Raw genomic sequence first — 21,027 nt, 5'->3', positions numbered from 1 at the left:
CCAACTGCTGCATTTTACAAAAAGAAAACAAAGAAAAAAACAAAAAAACAGACACTATTTTCTGTCACACAGTCAACATAGAATTTAAATGGAGTCCTGTGAGGATGTCACAGTCCAACGTTTCTAGGAGCACTGATAAAAACTGCTGACCAAGACCTTTGCTTTCATACATTTTGTTTTGTAATAAGTGTCTCACACTTTCGGAGTTGGACAGGGAGTAAAGCAGACTTTCTCAACCAATGGGTCTGTGCCCATGTGTGGGCCGTGAGCAACCTCTAAATGTCTTCAAGTCGAAGCTAGTGGGCCGCTCAGTTTTCACACTAACCCGCAGGCTGTGGTGTGGTGTATAATGGAAAAGTTCCTGAGGTGAAAAAATGACAGTAGTGCTCCTATTTCACACAAAAATATTAAAAGTGTGTTTGTAGATACAGCCTAGATTGCATTGAACATGGTTTTGTCAATGGAGATGATGACTCAGAGCCCAAAGCCAAATGTGAGGAGTGTGACTTGACACTCTCTAATGAGGCGCTAAAGCCTTTCACACTTCATCTTGAGACCTGAGACACGACATCCAACTCTTGCAGGAAAGCTGGCTGACTACTCTAAAAGAAAAGAAAATGGACTACAAATACAGACAAGGCCTATTGTTTCTTTGGCTGCACAATCTAAAGATGCATTAAAAGCCAGAAACCAAGGACGGCTTTACAAAAGTGGAGAAATTGGTGCTGCCAGCTGCTGTGGAGATGTGCCAAGAGACAGTTACAAGTCTAAATAGGTGGCCATTGAACTAGAAAAGGTTGTGAACTCCTGGTCCCAATTGGTCCAGCCAAAGGGTCCAGACTTCACATTAGTTCAAGGTCCCACAGTTTAATACATTCAGTGTCACACTTGCGTTTGAGCTAGTTTGCTGTCTCTGTAAAGTAGCTAACGCTTGGTCACTCACTCTACAGCAGAAAACGCCACTTCAAAATAAAAGCTCTGTGCTGGAGATTTACTGTACTTAAAAATAAAGTGGATTTTTGTTTTTTTACAAACCTGACAGGTTTGCGAGGCACATGTGGTTCATTCAGAATGGGCTTGCGAGTCTGGTCTCACTCCGAAGTTGTCGAAATCTGGCACTTGGGCAGTGACTTTCGGCATCAGACACTGTGATAGTTTAATGGCACCCGGCGGCATTGCAGGAAACGCAGCAGGACAAGGACGAAAATTAAGGTGGTGAATGTCTGAGTGGGGTGGGTAGGAGTGGTGGTGCATGGGTCCAACAAACATCGACTTTCACCCCAATGTAAATGGAAGTGTATCTTGAAAGAAGACAATGCATGTAACAGGCAGAACGTGTTCAACCAACGCAGCCAGGGTACCTTGCATGTCGTACGTGGACATAGAAAGTCCAAGACCAAGCATGTCAGTATGTGACGAGGTCGGAGTGAGAATGTGTTGGGCTTGCGACTCACTTTTGGACCGCTACCCACCAGTTGGGAACCACTGCCTTAAAAGACACTTGACTATAATGTAGACCTAACCTTTACAACCTGCCGTCCCAGCCTCCACACATTAATTTGGGCAATGAAAGAGAGGAGTTTGTTTCCACAGATATTTTAATATGTCAACTTCTAAAATAAATTAAAGTAAAAATGCTCATAATTCTGTGATCATTCAACTCACGCCAGTGGTTTTTGGGTAAAGCAGGCAAGTTAAAGTTCTGTGTAAACACAATAAACATCACCGTTTGATAAAAAAAAAAAAAAAAGCTCAGCTATAGATCTGTTGATGGTCACAAAGTCCTGACATGAAACAAATGTTTGAACACGCCACTACACAAAAGTCTTTTATGATACTGTCACTGATGAAGTTTCATTCTGACCCCTGTCGACAGAGCGTCATATTTTGGTCAACAAACAAAAAAGAAAAATCCATGACAGAGAATCACACAAAAATAGTTTTAAATATTCTTCTCAAGATTTAAAAAAAAAAAAAAAATCAGCTGATAAATCTCTGGCACCTCTTTGCTAATAACAAATAACTGTTAAAAAGTCATTTGACTTATTAGGAAACAATAGAGTGATACAAGGGCGCCATCTAAAGGCCATGGTATAAAACAACAGCATCATCACTTCAGGCATGAGTGTCAGTCTTTGATATACAGTAACTCTCCAGAGAGTCAGTATAAAAACAGGGTTTTCAAGCATCAGTGCCTCACAGCCTCGACTTATCTCAGTGACTTTTTCTCACCTCAGTTTTCAGACTACTCACACTGTGTTTCAAGAGGTTAAAGGTCCAGTGTGTAGGATTTAGGGGGTTATACTGGCAGAAAATGAACATCATGTAATAGGTGTTTTCTTTAGTGTATAATCACTTGAAAATAAAATTGTTGTTTTGCGTAGAATGAGCTGTTTATACCTACATAGGGAGTGGGTCCTCATCTTCAGAGATCTCCATGTTGCATCGGCATCACCATGTTTCTACAGTAGCCCAGAATGGACAAACCAAACACTGGCTGCAGATAGGGCCATTCACATTTTTGCGATAGCCCTTCTGTGACAAGAGTGTCAGAAAAACACTGATTTCTTTCACATGAAACTGCTTTATTTAGTGTTTTTACTGTTAAACCACCAAGTCTGTTTGTTTTGGAGAGGAAGAGACCGCTAAAAACATCCAGAACAATAAACGCTGAAGGAATTCTAACCAGGAGAAGTTTCAGCTGGTTGCAACCTCCAGTCTTCACCACTGGATGCCACTAAATCCCCCTAAATCTTACACACTGTTCCTTTAATTTACCATCGAACTCTCATTAATTCTGTCTCAATGTGCTAGTTTTTTTTTCTTATGATGAGGAAAAATAAACATGCACTTTGGTTCATTCAACTTTTTCTTTTAGGCAGCACGAAAAGATGCAGTCACTGTCTTTGTCATTCATCAGCGTGCACTGGACAGAAACGCTCCTCCTCTTCTTGTTTAGATGTTTGTTGAGAGCGACAGACAGCAGAGGACAAAAACAAACAAGGCTGCTCCCAGATCAGGTAATGCCAGATCTGTTTGCGATGGGACCGAAAGTTTCTCCTCCTCAGACGTGATTAATTGCTCACAGATGACACGTAGGATTCTTGGTTGGGGTGGGGGGGGGTGGGGGGGGGGGGTATGGATGGCAAAACCGAACACACAGAGATAAAAACACCCAAAAGCCAGCAGCCGAACCTTTGGCACAACGAGTCAGTCGCAGAGTGCAGGTACCGCAGGTGGAAAAGTTCTGAATGCGTTCTTCATGTGGCATTGGTGAGAAGAATACCTACAGTGTGCTTTGTGTCTGCAGGATTGTCACTTTCCGAGAAGTGTCCCCTTGTCCTCAGACACTGCTATTGCTTTTCCAGGCTATTGTTTGGATAGTGCAAATTGAAGGAGGACACATGTACCTCTGTTCATATTAACCTTGAATGACTCAGACTGTAAAGATGCTACCTGTTGGGTTTTAAAAGCTTGGTCTCTGTGTTACGACAAGTCGAGGGTGTGTCGCCACATACGATTTGAATCCTTGAATTAATCAAAATGATATTGGGATTGAAGTGGGTCTGTGTAAACAAGATGTTTGTTACTACAGCTGATTCTCTTCTCTCTGGAGAGCCTAGGCCTTCTTCATATTCACTGAAGACTTTTTTTTAGCACTGACAGAATAAACATGCTAAAACTGCTCTAAAGGCGCATTTTCTCTACACTGAAGCTTGAATCTTCTCGTGAAGGTTTTCAAGAAAAGGCTAACCAAAGTCGGAAATCTGATCTGAGAGGCGGAGGAAGAGAACTTCTTTGGCAACTCAGGAGGAGCAGAGGAACCCTCGGGATAAGGAGGAGAGGAGCTAATTATGAGTCAAACACTGAAATCGGTTCTTGAAGAACAGGAGGCCATTTTTCGTGTGGGTGGCTTCAGAGGAGGCCGGCGGGTAACGAAACTTGGCATAAGCCTTGTTGCTCTCTGATTGGCTGACCCAGGGGAGTTTGATTTTGGTCGCGTGGTTGACAATGACATCATCACAAGAGCCCACGTGGAGAGATCCCAGGCCGTCGATGAAAAACTCTGCAAAACAAACACAAGATAAATGATTCAGCCAAATACATTCAGAACTTCAGCTCACTTCAACCCTAAGAGAGACAGGGAATCAATGGCCATCTTGGCCGACGATCACAGCCTACAATACTGTCACTTAGAGGCTGTAGAGTTACAGTACTGGCATCCATTGGTACCAAACATGTCAAGCTAGCTTTTTGGGAAGGGGGCAAAATAATGCCCTAAAGTTAGCCTACATTTCGGTAGGGGAAAAACTGGCATGGTCATTTTCACAGGGTATACCACTTCTTTGTGGCATACACTGTTGACCTGCTATCCCCCTCTAAATATCCCCTGTGGTGGGTCTCAGTTAATCTAAAGTCTAACTGACTTAACCTCTTAAACCTCACGCAGTAGGCTAGCCTTTCCTCAAAACCTCAAGATTTCTACAATAACTCTTCCAAAGACACCAGATATGTCAAGTATAGGAAAAATGAAATAAAATACAAAATACACAATGAAAATTGATGTACAAGACATTTAGAATATTTCCATTTGCTGGAACAATGCAGCCATAAAACATGAGAGGATATCACACGACGTAAAAGCTAATGGGCGAGAAGTGGGAAACTGGATATTCGAGGGCTAAACTGAAGTTAAATTTAATTTTCTTTCATTAGTGCATTTAATTTAATTACAGAGCACTGTTTCTGGGATGTCGGCACACGCTGATTAGAAAACTTCACAGTATAATTTCTTTGCAATGATTATCTTGGTATATGATACTATCTCAATGACTGGTCGCTACCTTTATATAAAGCCCCAAACTCACTGAGGTAAATTTAATCTGCAGTGCAAACCAGTGAAGACAGACCAACTACCATCCATGCCTTCACATCTTGTATAATTTCCTCTAAGTACAAAGAACCACTACGAAAAAAATTGTCAAATCACGTCATGTAGGATTACTATGTGTACTCGTGTAGAGGTGGGACACAGTTTTCACCTCTTTAACATCCTGCTCTGATAAATGTGTATTTACCATCACGCTGCTGTGTCTTCTCTACATGTGGGACTTTAAGAAAATGACTATCATGTGTTCATTGTCATAATCATAATGCTAAAACACAATATATACATCCAGAGTGTCTATTTGCACCTGGGAGAGAACAGTCACACTGCAGCTATTCAGCTATTTTCACACATGCCTATGACACCTTACTATGAATCCCACTGTGTGCTGTGACTGGCTAGTACTGTCACATTGATGCTAGGGCGCAGGAAGGGCAGGGAGGTGGGTGTAGAGAGTGCTGCAGCACCCCCTATTGACAAGGGGTGGAAAAACACAGTCTGTAAATGGATGGCTACTGTACCATAAATTGTGGGCTGAAAAAAAGTTTAAAGAGTGCATATTTAATTAATTCTTCAAATCTAATGTGAAAATTACATCACATCAGGTCAAAGTGCAAGGGTCAGGGTCAGCTCATGGAGCAGCTAATGTTAACCTTGGGGAGGGTTAGGGATATTCATTTCTCTGAGATTAAATGGTGAATTTAAGAGAAAAAACTCACAAATGTACTGCCAGAAAGTCAGGTAACGTCATATATAGACTAACAAAATCCACGGAGAAAGTAAGATATGGTGGATGACGGGATAAGCACTGGATTTACACACAGGAGACTGGGACTGGCTTATTATTTTTAGACTCAAATGACTTATTATTTTCAGTTTTTAGGATGTACAAAGCTGCTGCATGCACACTGTGTACATGAACAGTAGCAGAAAAGACTTGTCCGTGGTAATGTCATATTACGAAGTTGCTAGAACACCCATGAATATACACTCTGGGTGTAAACAGCATTTTTGATTATGGACTCCTGGGTGATAATAGTATGTACTGTAAACATGTTTAAATTACATTGTTTACAGTCATATCTCTGCTCCCATCTGTATGTAATTCTTATTGTACTCACCCAGGTGAGCTACTCTGGTGAGGCGCGGGTCAAAGCCGACCTGCTGGACTTTGTCGGTGCGAGCCAGGAAGAAGTTGATGACCCCGTCAGTCACAACACAGTTGGGGAAACCTTGGATGATGTGATGAAATCCTCTCCTCATGTGTAAACAGTCACCATCCTCCTCCCCTGACTCAATGGAGATGGTCTGTCTGTAGGTGGCAGTGTAACCTGTGGCCTCCCGCACTGCACCACCCACCTGGACACACACACAAACACACACACTAACATGAGTGACAGCAACACCACCACCGTCACAGTCAATTAAAACGAAGGGGCCATCCCTCACCAGATCCAGAGTGGTTCTCTCTAAAACATCCACCAGTTTCTCCAGCTTGGTGTTGGCTGTGAAGATGAAGTCATCATCCACCCATAGAACATACTTTGTGGTCACCTGCGAGACGGCCAGGTTTCGTCCAGCAAACCAACCCTGTGACACATGGCGTACAGCTTAAACACCAAAGAGCACCAATGTGACATTAAAAGACTTAAAGAGACAATCCACCATCTTTTTTGTGGATGTTCAGTCAGTGTTGATGGTAAAAGTACTCGCTTAAAGCTATAAAGTCATCACTGCGCTTTAAATAGACAGAGAAAGCTGAGCTGGCAACTACAAAACGTGTTGTTCCTCCTGCACCCAGCTCCATTATTTGACAAAACAGTGATGTAGTTGGAGGCAAGAAGAACTACAGGCTGGATTTCTCCAGCTGCTGAGAGCAAACATCGACACTGGAAAAGACAAATGAAGCTCTAGTGAAAGTTCAGTCAGGAAGACAATACTTTTCATGCTCAGGCTGTAAGTTTCTTTCTCACCCTGCCCTTTCACTCCTTGCACGTATGCTCACTCACTATCTCTGGGTGTCATTGTCTAGGTAGGTCAATTCAGTCATCAGCTGATTCTTAATCAACCAGTAGCACAGCGACACACCTTTTCTGTCAGCCTATCATCTTAACGCTCCTCATTTTAAATATGGTTCTCTCTCTGCTGTAGTTCTTTCTTGATGCCATTGTGCCTGCCCTCCACCTCCCCATCACCACCCAGTCTTTACGGATTCATCAGCCTCATCCACCTCAGCAGTCAGCAGCCTCAGAGTCAGCAGCCACCACCACCACCAGTGTCTGGACTCCATGGGGGGATTGATCCTGCTGCTGCTCAAATGTCCCTAATTCACAAAATATCTCCCTCTGGTGTCCAAGCGCCAAAGAAAATCTTAATCAGCACAAATTATCTGTTAATTTATACACTCATATTCTGTATTAAATGTTATCTTAACTTCAGTCTTCTGTCTCTCCTGATTGAACTTAGACCAGCAGGGCCAAGAGGGCAAATGACTACTGAGTATTTTTGTCATTTACCTCCAGTGTAAGCTATGCTGTTGAGTTACCTCTTAACGAAGGTTCTGAGTAATCCAAGTTGGGCTTTTACTGTAAAAGGCGAAAAACAGATGGAGTGAAGCTGCAGTGTTGCTCTAGTTCAGACTGCAGAGCCTCTGTGTTTTTATTTTGTCACCTGCAGAAGTATGGGCATAACTCATAAACCTCAGCTACACTACTGTTTTGCCAACAAAGCAATAACTATAGGCATCAGAGGCTCACTTGCAATGCATCATGGGACATGTAGGCATCTCAAGCACTGCTCTGTGAGCAGGAGAACTCTGCTTTCTTGGTGAGTATGGCACACACTGAGGAATTCATTGCTTCAGTTGACTACATTTACCATTAATGCTGACTGGATATCCACATAAAACATGTGTATGTCTGACACTTCCCCTACCTTTCCAAAAGGCATGATGTAATGTTCGATGTAAGGCCCGGAAATTGTTTTGGGGTTTTCGCTGTCGTCGGCGATTACTATGGTGACAGTGGGGTAGTATTTTCTCACGCTGTCGATAAGATCTTGGAGCTTATCATAACGCAGGAAAGTCTTTGTTGCTATGGTAACAAGGGCACTGACGTTGTATTCTACGGAAAAGGGAGATCAAACAACCATTAGAGGATATTTGGCTTTTGTCTTCAGAGCAGATGATTATATTAAAAAAATATAAGGCTTATGATTGAAGGTGTTGTGTTTTACCTCCCTTGGATCCTGTGTTGTACAGTTTGGGTGTCACACCATGCCGAATCTTGATACTGAAGCTGGCTTGATGTCCCTCTGTCTCAAACTGCACTGAAAGACACAACAAAAACTAGTTTTAATGAATTTAATCAGTGTAATAGGATCTACCCGAGGCTGATGGCTCCACAGTTGTTAATATCCTGATTGGAGTAAAACATCTACATGTACTCAATGTCATATTTTGTAACTATCCACTAAAGATGAATAATTATTAACACTGCCATATGAGGGTAACAGGACGTGAACAATCTAGACAGATAAAATTGGTCCTTGGTCAGGCGTTGACCATTGTTACTAGTGAAGCAGGCCGTATTTTTAGACTGCCTCCTGATTGGCTGCCAAGCTTTACACAAAGAGATAGTGTCCAAACCTTTGCAAATATTGGACTATTATTTCTACATGGTGACCAACAGCCAGTGTGGAGCCGTTAAAAGGAAAAACTAACACTAACACATTGAATTATTAGATCAAATCCAATCAAATCTTTAAAGCAATAGTTTGACATTTTGGGAAACATGTTTTTCGTCTTCTGGTGGACAGTTAGGTGAGAAGATTGAAACCACTCTCATGTTTGTATGGAGCTACAGCCAGTTAGCTTAGCATGGCATAAGGACTGGAAACGGAGGGAAATGACTTGCCTGGCTTTGTCAGAGGGTAACATAATACACCTCCAAAGCTAAAAAATGCACATTTTACAGTTGTTTGCCCAATCTGTGAGAAAACAGACATGTAAAAGAAACAATTTCTTGGCTGGGGGCCCGGCGCCAGTCACATCCTGGAATAGAGTGCTACAGGAATGAGTCCTAAAAGCCGGAATTGAGATAGCATGTTAGCACCTCTGGTTCCCACTTACTGAAATCAGTGGATTTTTGGTTAGATGCCTGAAATAAGCTCTGTGGTTCACACAAGCTTAAGAGACTTTTACGTTTTGTTCTACGACGTAAAATACATCAGTAAATACCCTGCACATGATTTTGAAACGTCTACTTGTCTTAAAGGTCCAGTGCGTAGGATTTAGGCTGATATATTGGCAGAAATTCAATACAATAAGTATGTTTTCCTTAGTGTATAATCACCTGGAAATAAGAATTGTTGTGTTTCTGTTATCTTAGAATGAGCCGTTTAAATCTACGTAGGGAGCAGGTTTATGGAGATCACCATGTTGCACCTCCATGTTTCTACAGTAGCCAAGATTGGACAAACCAAACACTGACTCTGGATAGGGCCAATTAAGTTTTCACATTGGCCACCTTAGTAAGAAGCCCATCTGCAATGAGCAATGTCGGGTAAACATTGATTTATGATGTAAAACTGCTGTATGTTATGTTTTTCTTTCTGGTTTTCATCACCTGGTCTGTTTATTTCGGAGAGGAGGAGACCTCTGTTGATAATTCGACTTTTGGTAAAAACCTCCTGAACAATAAACAGTGAAGGATTTCTAGCCAGGAGAAATTTCAGCTGATTGCAATCTGCAGTCGTCACCACTAGAGGCCACTAAATCCCCCTAAATCTTATACACTTCACCTTTAAAAAAGACAGTTGCTAGCAGGTGGCTAAAGGAGACTGCAGAACGTCATCATGCCTTACACGGTTTTACAGCCTTGTGGTGGCAATGCTGAAGTCAGCTGTCATTTATAGCCTAACATTAGCTTTTTACTTCTAGCGACTGCACTTATGGTTCAAAAATAATAATAGAGGTTTTCATTTGTAAACAAAATCTGTCATAATCTTTTGTTTGCCACAGAGCAAACTAATGCTAATGGAAGACCATCATTAGCCTTTTGTCAAGGAACCACAGAGATGCTAACCTGAGTGGTGACCTTAAAGAAAAAATCATCCTTGGAGCAGTCTATCTCCGCTGGTTGCCCAGCAACTACTGAGACCCACATATTTTAACACACATAGGTGTAATGGCAACATATAACCACATATTGATGTTTTGACACTTTGCTTTCTGGTGTCTTTTGTGAGGATTAAACAAAAGAGATGTCATGTGTTAATGCTGTTAGGAAGATTTAATCACCTTTAGACAGAGCCAGGCTTTTTTCCAGTGTCCCCTATAACTTCTAACAAAAGAAAAGAAAGAATAACAAAGATGATTTTAGTTTAAGGCCTCACCTGTGTCTGCTGTGCTGGGGTGGAACAGTGTGTTTGTGTAGGTGACAAACTGCAGCTGTCGGTTCAGGTTCGGCAGGAGGCTGCCGGACAGAGTCATGTGCATCTCGCCATCACCTTTGATGTTCACCCCATCTACCTCCGCTGCCACATTCAGCGTTCCCAGCGTGGCAGAGATGTTTATCTGCAGCATGATGGAAAGAAAAGGTAGATGAGACAAAAGCAAAGCAGATAACTAAAATGTGTAAAGACAAACATGGTGACAGACTTACTGAGTAGTAGTCTCTGGGAAGGTCGTGTAAGGCCAAGCCTGAAAGCATATGGATTGACAGACTTTTAGTTTCAACAGTCAGCCATTGTATCCACTTCCTGTCAGCATGAGTGAAAACAAAGTGCTTTCTGAGGAATGAGCGTGCTGCTAACTTTCTCTTTAGGCATTTTGCAATTTTTACAGTACTCACTCTTACCATGAGTGATAATTTCTGTATGTATTTGCTCTCTGTGTTTCCTGGTTTTTTCAATCCAGTGTGCTTTTGGTACACCAGCCTGGTGCAGTACTGGACGTACAGTGGCACAAATGTGCCAGCTCTAGGTTGGTTCAAGAAGTGACTTGATGTTTTATTAGCTGTGGTCATCGCCGTCCTCAGTGCCTCAATTAAATAATCAAATGTAATACAGCAGCACTTGTGTCACCAGATAATCCAAAAGTTTCAACTGTTGGACAGAGATCTAATTTTATAAATAGGTCTAAAAGTGTGTCCCACTCTCTCTGAAGTCTTACCTGGAATGATGACTGTTTTCAGGGGTCGTACCTCCACCCCCTGTGTTGGGTACTGTAAGGGATTGTTAGCCTCTGCAACAATGAGAACATCTGCAGGTGTCTGTGACCTGAAGGGGAGAAAAAATCCACATCAGGAAGATGCATACTGCAGCCTTCATACAGTACAACACACTGTACATCCATATGCAAAACAGGAATAGAAAATGCAGAAAAAAAGCACTTATAATAATATCATATAATAGAAATTACTTTATTAAGGACACAGAGAAAGGTCCATAGGGTACCACATAAAAACAGACAATCATCTATGTACAAAAGACAAGAAATACCCAACACTACATTATGCGAGTTCATATCCAAATCTATTTTCTGCTCTAAAAACACAAACAGCAGAGAATTCAATAGCAGCTATTAATAAAAGACCTTGTCACCTTGTGATTTTGTTCTTGGCTGAGCAAAAAATTGTAGACAAAACTTTTCAGTGTTAAAGGTATGAAAGGAACCAGTGTAGGGAGGAAAGAAGATGAGTAGAGTAGTAGATGAGTTCCATTTGCATGTCCTTAATACTTAAAGGGACACTTTGTTGATTTTCATTCAGCTTTGTATGTTAAGAGTGTGGATAATATGTGTAAATGAACTGTGGTAAACTTCCCTCCATCTTACCAGCACCCAGATCTCCCTGCTCATCTCTCAGCTCAAATCAAACAAGTCATTTGGTGGATTTTTGTAGACAGGCTGTTGCTCAAACTACAGATTGTATTCCCATATTAGGAAACAAAGAGTATAGAAGCAAATCTCTCTTCCTCTATCTTAAACTCAGGAAAAACTCAAATCAAAATGTATGCCTAAAACTACTTCAGAAACATATTTTATCTCACTGTCTGTTATCTGTAATACTAGACTGTTTAACAGTTGGCTGACATGTTGTTTTTAGATGGGAAACTCGCATTAAGTCATCCAACAGCAGGAGCATTTAAATTTCTGGTGTGGCCCAGTGCGTTCTGGTGGATTCAGGTTTTCCACTTGTGTTTTTGATATTGTATATTTTGGATCACAACTTATTTGCACTTGCAGCTAGTTTTATAATTTGTACCTTACTGTTATCTAGTTTTTAAATTTGCCACCCTCTTTGCTTTATTATTTTAGTCCATGTATAATCCACTCTTTGTATCTGCACTCACCAAGCTTGTGTTGCAATTGCTGCACAGCAATTTCCCTTGGGATAAATAAAGTTCTATATTTTATCTTCTGTCTTGAGAAAAAGTGACTGCCACAGCCCTTTTCCTCTGTTTACTCTGGTTATGTAGCACCATTCTCAAAAGTATTTGCATCTTAGTACTGCATAGACAGCCCAGTTTATTAAAGGCCCATCTTTCCAGCAGTGAAATGCTTCTTTCAATTGCTGTTGTGTCCTGGTTAAAGATGGAATCGTGAATCCTAAGAGGCACCAAACTGAACTGAAGCTGATTTTAGTCAAATAAAGCCAAATTAAAATGGTATTCAGGAAGTGCTTTTCTAGCAGTTGAAATACAGCTCATGCTCCATAATATCTGATATATGTGTTTTACAGTGCTGCTCACCTCTCCTGGAAACTCTTGTACTCTTTGGCCCGTCTCCTCTTCATTTCCTCCAGCTCGGAGGCCTCAAAGGCGGTGTGCAGCGGGTGAGCTGACACCCGCGGGAACAAAAGTTGGGCGAAGGGCAGGTTTACTCCTCCACTCTCACCCTCACACACACATCTGTTACGTGCCAACAAGCTGGACAGACAATCGGAGACACATGCATGTGAGGAAACTTGGTTTACACTGCTCTGGTCATGTTGATAAATGGAGTAAATTAATAGACTTACCTCGCCACACTGTCTCTCACGTGAAAGGGGATGTTGCCTAATCTGTGGTCTGGTTCTGGGAGCCTGTCCTCCAGATGTCTCTCTAGAACTGCCCCTGGTCGCTGCCACACATCCACTGTGGTGTAAGCCCGAGTGGGCCATGAATGGAGGAGGGCCAGCACCAGCACCACAGACACCAGGATGGCAAGCAACACTGTCTTTCTCAGGGAGCGCATCCTGAAACCTGACGCAGACAAATGTATGTTGAAGGACTCCTGTCCACACTTGCCATAAAGAGCTGGAGCTGTTGGGAGGCTTCAGTAGTCTCCACTGCAGCAAACAGAAAGAGGGAATGTTGTTCTGAAAAGCCTGAAACCTTCAAAGATATCCACTTGATTTGATTGACTCTCACTGTTGAAACCTCATATTAAAGGGACAGTTCATCCTAAAATCAAAAATACATATTATTATTCTTACATGTAGTGCTGTTTATCAGTCTAGATGGGGTGAGTTGCATAGTGTTGGAGATATCGCCCGTAGAGATGTCTGCCGTCTCTCAATTGTAATGGAACTACATGGCACAGCTTGTGGTGCTCAAAGTGCCAAAAAAATCATAAAAAAACCTCAACAACGTCGGAACTTTATTTCTACCGAACTACACCCGCCAACCGTATCACCACACAGAAGGAAGCGTGTATCTACTCACGGACAAGAGGCATTTGCTTGTGACAGAGCCAAATCTAAACATTTATGGCGTCCTCCTCAGCTGAGCTATAAAGTTAGCTCGCTCAGTGAGCCACAGTAGATGGACACTTCATTCTGTGCATTCTGATTTGGTTTGCAGGCGTAGTTCAGTAGAAAGAAAATAGTTCCTACATGAAACTGCTCACAACAAGGTCTGTGGATTATCTTGAGTAACCAGGTCATGATTTCTGGAAAGACACATTGCTGTTGAGTTTTTCAAATGTATTTTTGGGCGCTTTGACCACAAGCTGAGTGCCATCTAGTTCCATTATATTCCAGAGAAGGCAGACATCTCTAAGGTCAATGTGTCCAACACTCTGCAACTCACACTACAACAATCTAGACTGATGAATAGCACTACAGGTAAAAGGAGAAAATGCTGTTTGTATTTTGATTTTAGGGTGAACTGTTCCTTTAACATTGGCTCCACTTTAGACTACATTTTTGCACAGAACTTAACACTGTGGCTCATTGTCCCCCATCACAAATATGAACATGTTGTCTAAGACAGACATTAAAAAAAATCAGCTCAGGCTTCAGAGCTGTGGAGCAATATGCCCTGTGGTTACATTTATGATGGAGCCACTTAGTGGCGCAAAGGAAATGGATGTAGAAGCACTTATTAAATAAAGACCTGCATCCTAGATGGTATCTACATATCTATGTTGCTCAGTGTGGTGTCGTTTAATGTTCTGGCATCTAAAATGTGGTCTGAACAACAACAAACAATCAGCAATATGGCTACTTAACCTTCTCCTGTTTAACTGTGCTCACTACATTTGACATGTGACAACATTGTGGTTCTGCACATGCTCAGGCAGAGTAAAAGTATATTTTTGAAACCAGTGATAAAACACACAGCTGTCTCTAGCCTTCTGCGTTACCAGAACGCAGTTTCAGATCAGCAAGCTTGGTATACGTAAAATTAGAGTCAGCATTTTACAGCGACATTTAAAAAACAAATAAATTTAGCATGTGGGAGTTCTCTCCTCTCCTCTCCTCTCCTCACGTCTGCTACAGCTACAGAATGCAGATGTATAAATTTTTAGAAACATACCAGTACACAGTGATTCCTTTGTCCAACCTTCCAACTGTGATGAACAAAAACTCTATTTCCGCTCTGAATGAGATATCACAGATGAATGTCGTGGGTGGGTTTTTGGTCTGAGAAACATTCTAGAGACTGAGAGAAGGTTGTCTTACTGAAGCTACGGTGTGATGATCTCATCTGACCGCGCACCAAGTATCTGAGGGGCTTTCTTCATTTCTTTCTTTCTTTTTTTTCTATCAGTCGACTCAACACCACCATCTGTTCACAATTTCAGATGTTTTGGCCTGTAACTGTAGAACTTGGTCGACATTTAACAGAGTTTATTCTGTTCAAGCTCAGTGAGTCAAGAGGAGTTCAGCATTTACACCAATTCATATGGCCACCATATGAAGAACTTTTTTAAGCTCTCTCAGCCACAAAAACATGTTACAGGAATAGGAAAGGAAGGAAAGGAATGCCTTTATTATGATGTGACAATTTCAAGAAACAGCAAAATTTGTTTTGCTGTGACACACATGTAATAACTGTAGTTATTCAGAAGGATTCTGCAGGATGCTTTCTTTATTTGTGTCCCAAATTGCTCTGTTCACACAGATATTGCGCCTCATTCACAAACAGTGCGTACGCACAAATCTGTGCTTAAACTGTGTGTACGATCATTTGACACACAAATCTGGGATTCATCAATATTTTCTTATCCGAATTTGTTCTTACTCTGTGAACAAATTTAGAACTACCTCAGACCATGCATACGCACAAATGAAGATGGCCGAACTGACTTAGAAAATGCAAACACATACCTTTTAAGTACATGCAGAGTCTATAAAACCACATTCATTAAAAAGAGATTTAATTAACATTTTTTAAAATCATTAATTTACTAATATATTGGCCAAATGTATTAAATAACCATGAAATTGACACACGTTCACCCTCATCATTGTGACAATTAAAATATTAACAACAACATGAACAGAAAAAACTATCACTCCATCAACGTGCAGATGATCTGTAATGCCGACTGCCATATCCTTAACGCTGTGGCCCGCTGGCCAGGAGGCACCCACGACTCATTTATTTAACAAAACAGTACAGTGGGAATGCGTTTGGAGGCAGGAGCTGTGAGAAGTGGATGGCTTGTTGGTGAGCATCTTTTGTTCTAGTCTTTTATTTCAATTGTTTTAAGTTAGTATTTTCAGTAAGTCTCTATTTCGTTAATGCTAAAATGTTATATTGTTTAGGTGACCGGGGATATGGCCTTAAAACATGGCTGATGACACCATACGCAAACCCTGAAACCCCTCAAGAGGTGCACTATAATAACATACATGCCCACACGTGCCGTAGAGCGCACTTTTGGCATGCTTAAGGGCCGTTGGATGTGTTTGGATTGGATACAGCTGGTGGCAAACTACTTTATACCCCTGAGAAGGTGTGCAAGATCATCCTGGCATGCTGTGTCCTCTACAATCTTGCAATGACCCATGGCATTCCTGTAAGACCCGGCGCCATCGCTTCTAACAACTGTGAAATTTACTACTTCTCTCCTCGCGTAACCGCTTCCCTCATTCATGAATCAACTCTAGGCAAGCGGTTTCCTTATATGGAGAAATGGGGGCGTGGTAGTATGCTAATCACAAATTGTGAGCACGCGCCTGTCAATTTAGAATGATTCTGATCACACACATACGCAAGGTGGTGAGAACAAAATTGGCCGGTGCGCAGGTGTCATGAATCCCATGGTGATTTTGCGTACGCACTTATTTTGTGCGCAAAGAACATTTCCACGCACATATTAGTGAATGAGGCCCATTGTCCTGTCCTGTCTTTTTGGTATTGCTGTTTGTTGCTATAAATTACTGCAAACACTTTAAAAAGCGTTCTAAATTTTTAATCGGTCATGGCTTGTGGGATCAAAATTTCTTATTCCTCACAAGCTAACACAGTGGGTGAGCAATGGGCAGTTATGAAACAGAGACACCAAACTAGCTCAAAGACATGGCCGCTGAATATATCAAACTGTGTAGACCTTGGGCTAATGACTAAAGAGAAATCTGGACCCCGCTGCTGAACCAGTTGGGAACCATTGCTCTAGTATGTAGGATTTAGTGGCCTCTAGTGGTGACATTGCAGATTACAACCAACTGAAACTTCTCCCGCATGCAAAGCTTGCATCAAAACTATAGTGGCCAACGTTAAAATGAGTAGGGCCTTAAGTGGAGCCAGTGTTGGTTTGTGCATTTTGGATTGCTGTAGAAAAAACATGGCGGACTCCATGGAGTAGCATGGATTTATAACAAGAGCTGGATACAGTGTTAGAGGCGGGGCCCCGTTCATTCCTAAGAAATTTGCTCAGTGGCACATGAAGCCAAAAACATTCGACTGCCACGAACGGTGGTATCAGACTGCCGCGAAAGGATGCCTTTTTGAATCGAAACCTCTGACCAAGCTGTGGTATTTGCCGGCAGCAAGCAGCAGCCACTTGCAGAATATTCTAGGCGGGACAGTGAAAGAAAAAAGAAAGAGAAGACGAAAATGGAGGAGAAATTGATTGTGGCGGTCTCCGGTTTCCCGGAGCTATATGATGTGTCTCTGTTTATTTACAGAGACATCCAGAAGAAGTCAGATGCTTGGAAAAGGGTATCTGAAATTGTTGGTTTGTCTGGTAAGTAAAATAGGCCTGTGTCGATCCATGTAAACAAATGCAAAGCACATAAAATGTAAGCTAGGTGAACAGGTAGGTTAGTTAGAATGGATAAAATGAATGATAAAGCCATTAAATAAGCTAGTAATTATGCTGGTATGTAAAATATGCTCATATACACGTGTAGATCCATGTAAACAAATGCAAAGCACATAAAATGTAAGCTGGGTGAACAGGTGGGTTAACTAGAATGCACACAACACATCTGCAGCGCAGCTTGAAAGCCCTGCCCCTTGGCAGCCTTCTGCAAGCCCTGCCAGAGCTGCCAGGCAGCGCGATGCGACCTGATGTGTGACCTGAGCGACCGCTGGCGCTCATGATGCTTTTGGTGTGAATGCACAGTTACTTTCCATCTCTCGGTCGCATTCCCCCCTTTTTCCTTCTCTTATCCTCTTGATTCAGTCCATTCAAACTCCTACCATTCACGCATGACAATTGCCATTTTTATAAAGACAAAACACAGGTAAATTTGTGAGAACCCGACACGATTCAAGCCTGAGAGCCTGAGAATGAGAGCTCTAATTCACATATATCTCTTTCACAATGTCGATAGAAAAAAAGTATTTTTGGGCCCAGCGGCATCACATGACAGACTCAGAAGGTGTAATTCCACTGTTTGGCCACTACGAAAATTGCCTTCCAAGCCTGGGGCACTTCCTGTGGGCCTGCATGGGAGAGGACCTGCTCCATATGTAGATCTAATCGTCTCATTCCAAGGTGACAAAAACACACTGATTCTTAGTTTCAGGTGGTTTCACACAAATGAAAACATAGTTATAAATACTATATATCTCATTCCCCCCCTAAATCCCACACAATGGACCTTTAACTTCTTTTATCTTAATTTCAATCCCTGCACATGTGCTTAGTAAGTAAGAAAATTTACCCAACTGCCTCTATCCAGTCAGTGTAAGGGCATCCTCTGTAGACACCTGCATCTCCAAAAACCATGTAGATAGTCACAGAAATGAGTGAGTGCCTTCCCCATCTGGAAACAAAGAGAAATCAGCCAAATGAATAATAAAATAAAGGGTAAAAAAATCATTAAAACATCACAGATGAGCCCCCAAAGAATTATAAATGTATGCAAAACTGCACAAAGCAATTACATCATCATATAAAAACACAGTCCGGCGCCCATATGGTGCCTCATCAGCTGCTAGCATGGTCTCACAGTCCCTGGGGGAAATCCTGCAGGGCTGGGGGGAAGACCAATTTAGCTTTATTGTGGTAAGCTAGAAAAAAATCAATAGGATAGGCTCAGCAGTTAGCAGCCAATCAGATGGGCTGCTGTGGACCTGTGCACTTAAATATCTCTCCAATGTTTTTTTCAAAGTGTGCCTTAAAGAGCACTTCTTCTTCCTGTTCTGTTACACCATGTGTGCATTAGCTTATATTTAACAAACTCATAAGTTTTACTTCCTCCACAGACATGGAATCAAAGTGCAAAGCAAATCAGAGAACAGAGGATTGGATTTATTTCACATCCAGGTGTAGATCTCAGGGGGAACACAGGGGGCACGTCCCCCTCAGTATTTAGAATATGTGTTCCCTATAAAAACATGAAAGCAGCAGAGGACTTTTAATTTGACAAACTTATAGACTTTACATAAAAAATAAAGCAGAGTAGGCACAAATCAGTGCATGAAAAATAACCAGAATGCAGGAAATTATGTCTGCACCCTACAAATTGCAGCCAGGCCTTTAGGTTCACGGTCCTTTCTATTGTCTAGATAAATATGTCACAGTTGACTAAATCCACAATTATGAATCTCAGAATTCTTCAAATATGCAGATTTTAACAACAAAAAAATAGTGGTTAAAACTATTCAATCACAAATTGATGTAAAAGGATCATATCTTCAAAAACACACTATAAATTTGAGGATTGAGTCATAACATAATACAAAAATTGAATTTCCTCTCTGGGATTAATAAATTATCTTCTTCTTCCTATTCCACTTCTTAAAACTATGAGGAACAGGAAGAATATGAAGTAATTCTTACAGGAGAATCGTCATCAATCTTTTTTGTAACATGAGGTGTGATCTGTGTTCTGCTGAGCTTAATTCAACCACACATTCCTCACAGAGGCTCAGCCTTGCATATGAATACATATTGTGCATGATGGAAGGATTGTTGGACCATACTTAGACACAGATGATCTGAAGTCACAAGGAAAGCTCCACAGGCTAACTGTATTAGCTGCGCTGCTGTTTTTAATTAACCTAAAAACGAGCCTATAAGGACATGAGGAAAGCTGTGGACATGCCTGAGACATGGACTATGGGTCCCTCCCAAAGTGCGCGTGACAGATTTGTTGCCTCATTCACAGTCTGAATATTAAATTACCGCATTTTTGCTCTGCATCAACAACTCCTCTTTGCTGCCCGGCATCCTTAAAGCCTGAGAGAAAATGTGAAAGTGCCATCATCTGTCCAGCTAACATAAATGGCTGCTGAAATAATACGATCTCTCAGACAGGCCCATTAGCCTACCTTGTCGTGAATAAGACTGCAGGAAAAAAACATGCACTCCAAGCTTATGAGGGTTTTCGATTACATTCCTTCCATGCTCCTTAAATCTAATCTAAAACAAAGATCTATTGCATTCTGGCATTTCTCGACAATTATTTGGCTCCGAAAATGTTCACGCCTGTTTTTTCTCATGATTTGCCTGGTAAAGAAACCGCCAAATGTTCACCAATAGCTAAAAAAACGACAAAAAAAATAACAGACAGAGGACATTGACATTATTATTCCAGTCAAATCATAAGAACACGGGAGCTCACCTCAGTTCAAAGACGCACCGTGTAGGCTGTTTCACCTCACGCCTGCACGGAGGTCGCCCCTCTTAATGAATGTGTTCCTCTGTGGTCCTCCAAATGGGATCAGATGTGGAAAAATGGAGCAGCCAAGAGACAAACGAGGCGGCCGCACATCGCAGCACTGCAGGCTGTGGACGGACGCTCCCCCTGCAACAGCAGCAGCAGCAGCAGCACGGCAGAGAGCGCACGGCACCTCAACACTACACTCAGCGGTCAATCAGCGGAGCAGCAGCGTCATGGAGCCCCGACATACGACCACAACATAACCTTCTCCTTATACACCCATGCATACAACACACCTCATGAGCTGAATACGAACGAAAGCACGGTTTAAAAACAAATAATGGATGGTACGTTGCGACAACTGGACCTGCTCATGAACATAACTCAACATTAATGTGTGCATATGTGTGTGTGGATGGGTGGGTGTGGGCGTTTGTGCACGTAGGCCTATGTGTTTGGTGTGTCTGGTGTCATGTGTGGGAATGTATGTGTGCATTTTTTTTAAATTGACGGTCTGCCTATATTTCCATCGTTTACTAGCTGTAGCCTATTATGCAAATAATAAATTTCGATTAAATGCATGTCACACAGTTGGAATTCACATTTTATTGTGCTGTTTTTAAAAAAAAATAGTGCGGTGTTACCCACTAATAAAAATAATCCGCATGATTGCAATTTGGTCAAATTGGTTTACAACACGCCTCATCCATCAGCCCAGCGGACACCCGGTGTCAGTACCAATGTGGGAGTTTGTTTTATACAAAGACATACGCTGACAGCCGACATGCGTGTTGCTTAACATGCCACAAA

At 41.8% G+C, this 21,027-nt stretch overlaps 1 protein-coding gene across 6 annotated transcripts; it reads right to left on the bottom strand.

The window, feature by feature from the left end:
* Window positions 1-1,580: 1,580 nt before the first annotated feature.
* Window positions 1,581-20,656, bottom strand: b4galnt1b (beta-1,4-N-acetyl-galactosaminyl transferase 1b). Of its 6 annotated transcripts, XM_033627833.2 has the most exons (12): window positions 20,179-20,644; window positions 18,274-18,375; window positions 12,910-13,132; window positions 12,641-12,817; window positions 11,061-11,167; window positions 10,552-10,589; window positions 10,283-10,463; window positions 8,123-8,215; window positions 7,823-8,010; window positions 6,338-6,478; window positions 6,010-6,247; window positions 1,581-4,066 (listed from the first exon to the last, which is right to left on the bottom strand). In XM_033627833.2, the coding sequence occupies exons 3-12, from the start codon at window positions 13,122-13,124 to the stop codon at window positions 3,849-3,851; spliced, it is 1,596 nt and encodes a 531-aa protein (XP_033483724.1). In that variant the 5' UTR covers window positions 13,125-13,132; window positions 18,274-18,375; window positions 20,179-20,644; the 3' UTR covers window positions 1,581-3,848. The 6 variants fall into 6 exon arrangements, with proteins under 6 accessions (XP_033483724.1, XP_078023829.1, XP_078023819.1 ...); XM_078167703.1 differs by having other exon boundaries at window positions 6,010-6,478; window positions 20,179-20,656; XM_078167693.1 differs by having other exon boundaries at window positions 6,010-6,478; window positions 12,910-13,218; window positions 20,179-20,655.
* Window positions 20,657-21,027: the final 371 nt, after the last annotated feature.

The sequence above is a fragment of the Epinephelus lanceolatus genome, chromosome 1 (assembly GCF_041903045.1).
Source record: "Epinephelus lanceolatus isolate andai-2023 chromosome 1, ASM4190304v1, whole genome shotgun sequence".
Taxonomy (NCBI): Eukaryota; Metazoa; Chordata; class Actinopteri; order Perciformes; family Serranidae; genus Epinephelus; species Epinephelus lanceolatus.
Note: the sequence above shows the minus strand (reverse complement) of the source record. Positions and strands in the feature narration are given on the sequence as shown.

Bases quoted from the DNA above. Each gene is read 5' to 3' on its own strand.
- b4galnt1b (XM_078167703.1), bottom strand. From the start codon at position 13,124: ATGCGCTCCCTGAGAAAGACAGTGTTGCTTGCCATCCTGGTGTCTGTG. The intron at 8,216-10,282 runs GTGAGGCCTTAA...TGTGTCTTTCAG, and splicing joins CCCCAGCACAGCAGACACAG to TGCAGTTTGAGACAGAGGGA. The intron at 8,011-8,122 runs GTAAAACACAAC...CCTTTTCCGTAG, and splicing joins CAACACAGGATCCAAGGGAG to AATACAACGTCAGTGCCCTT.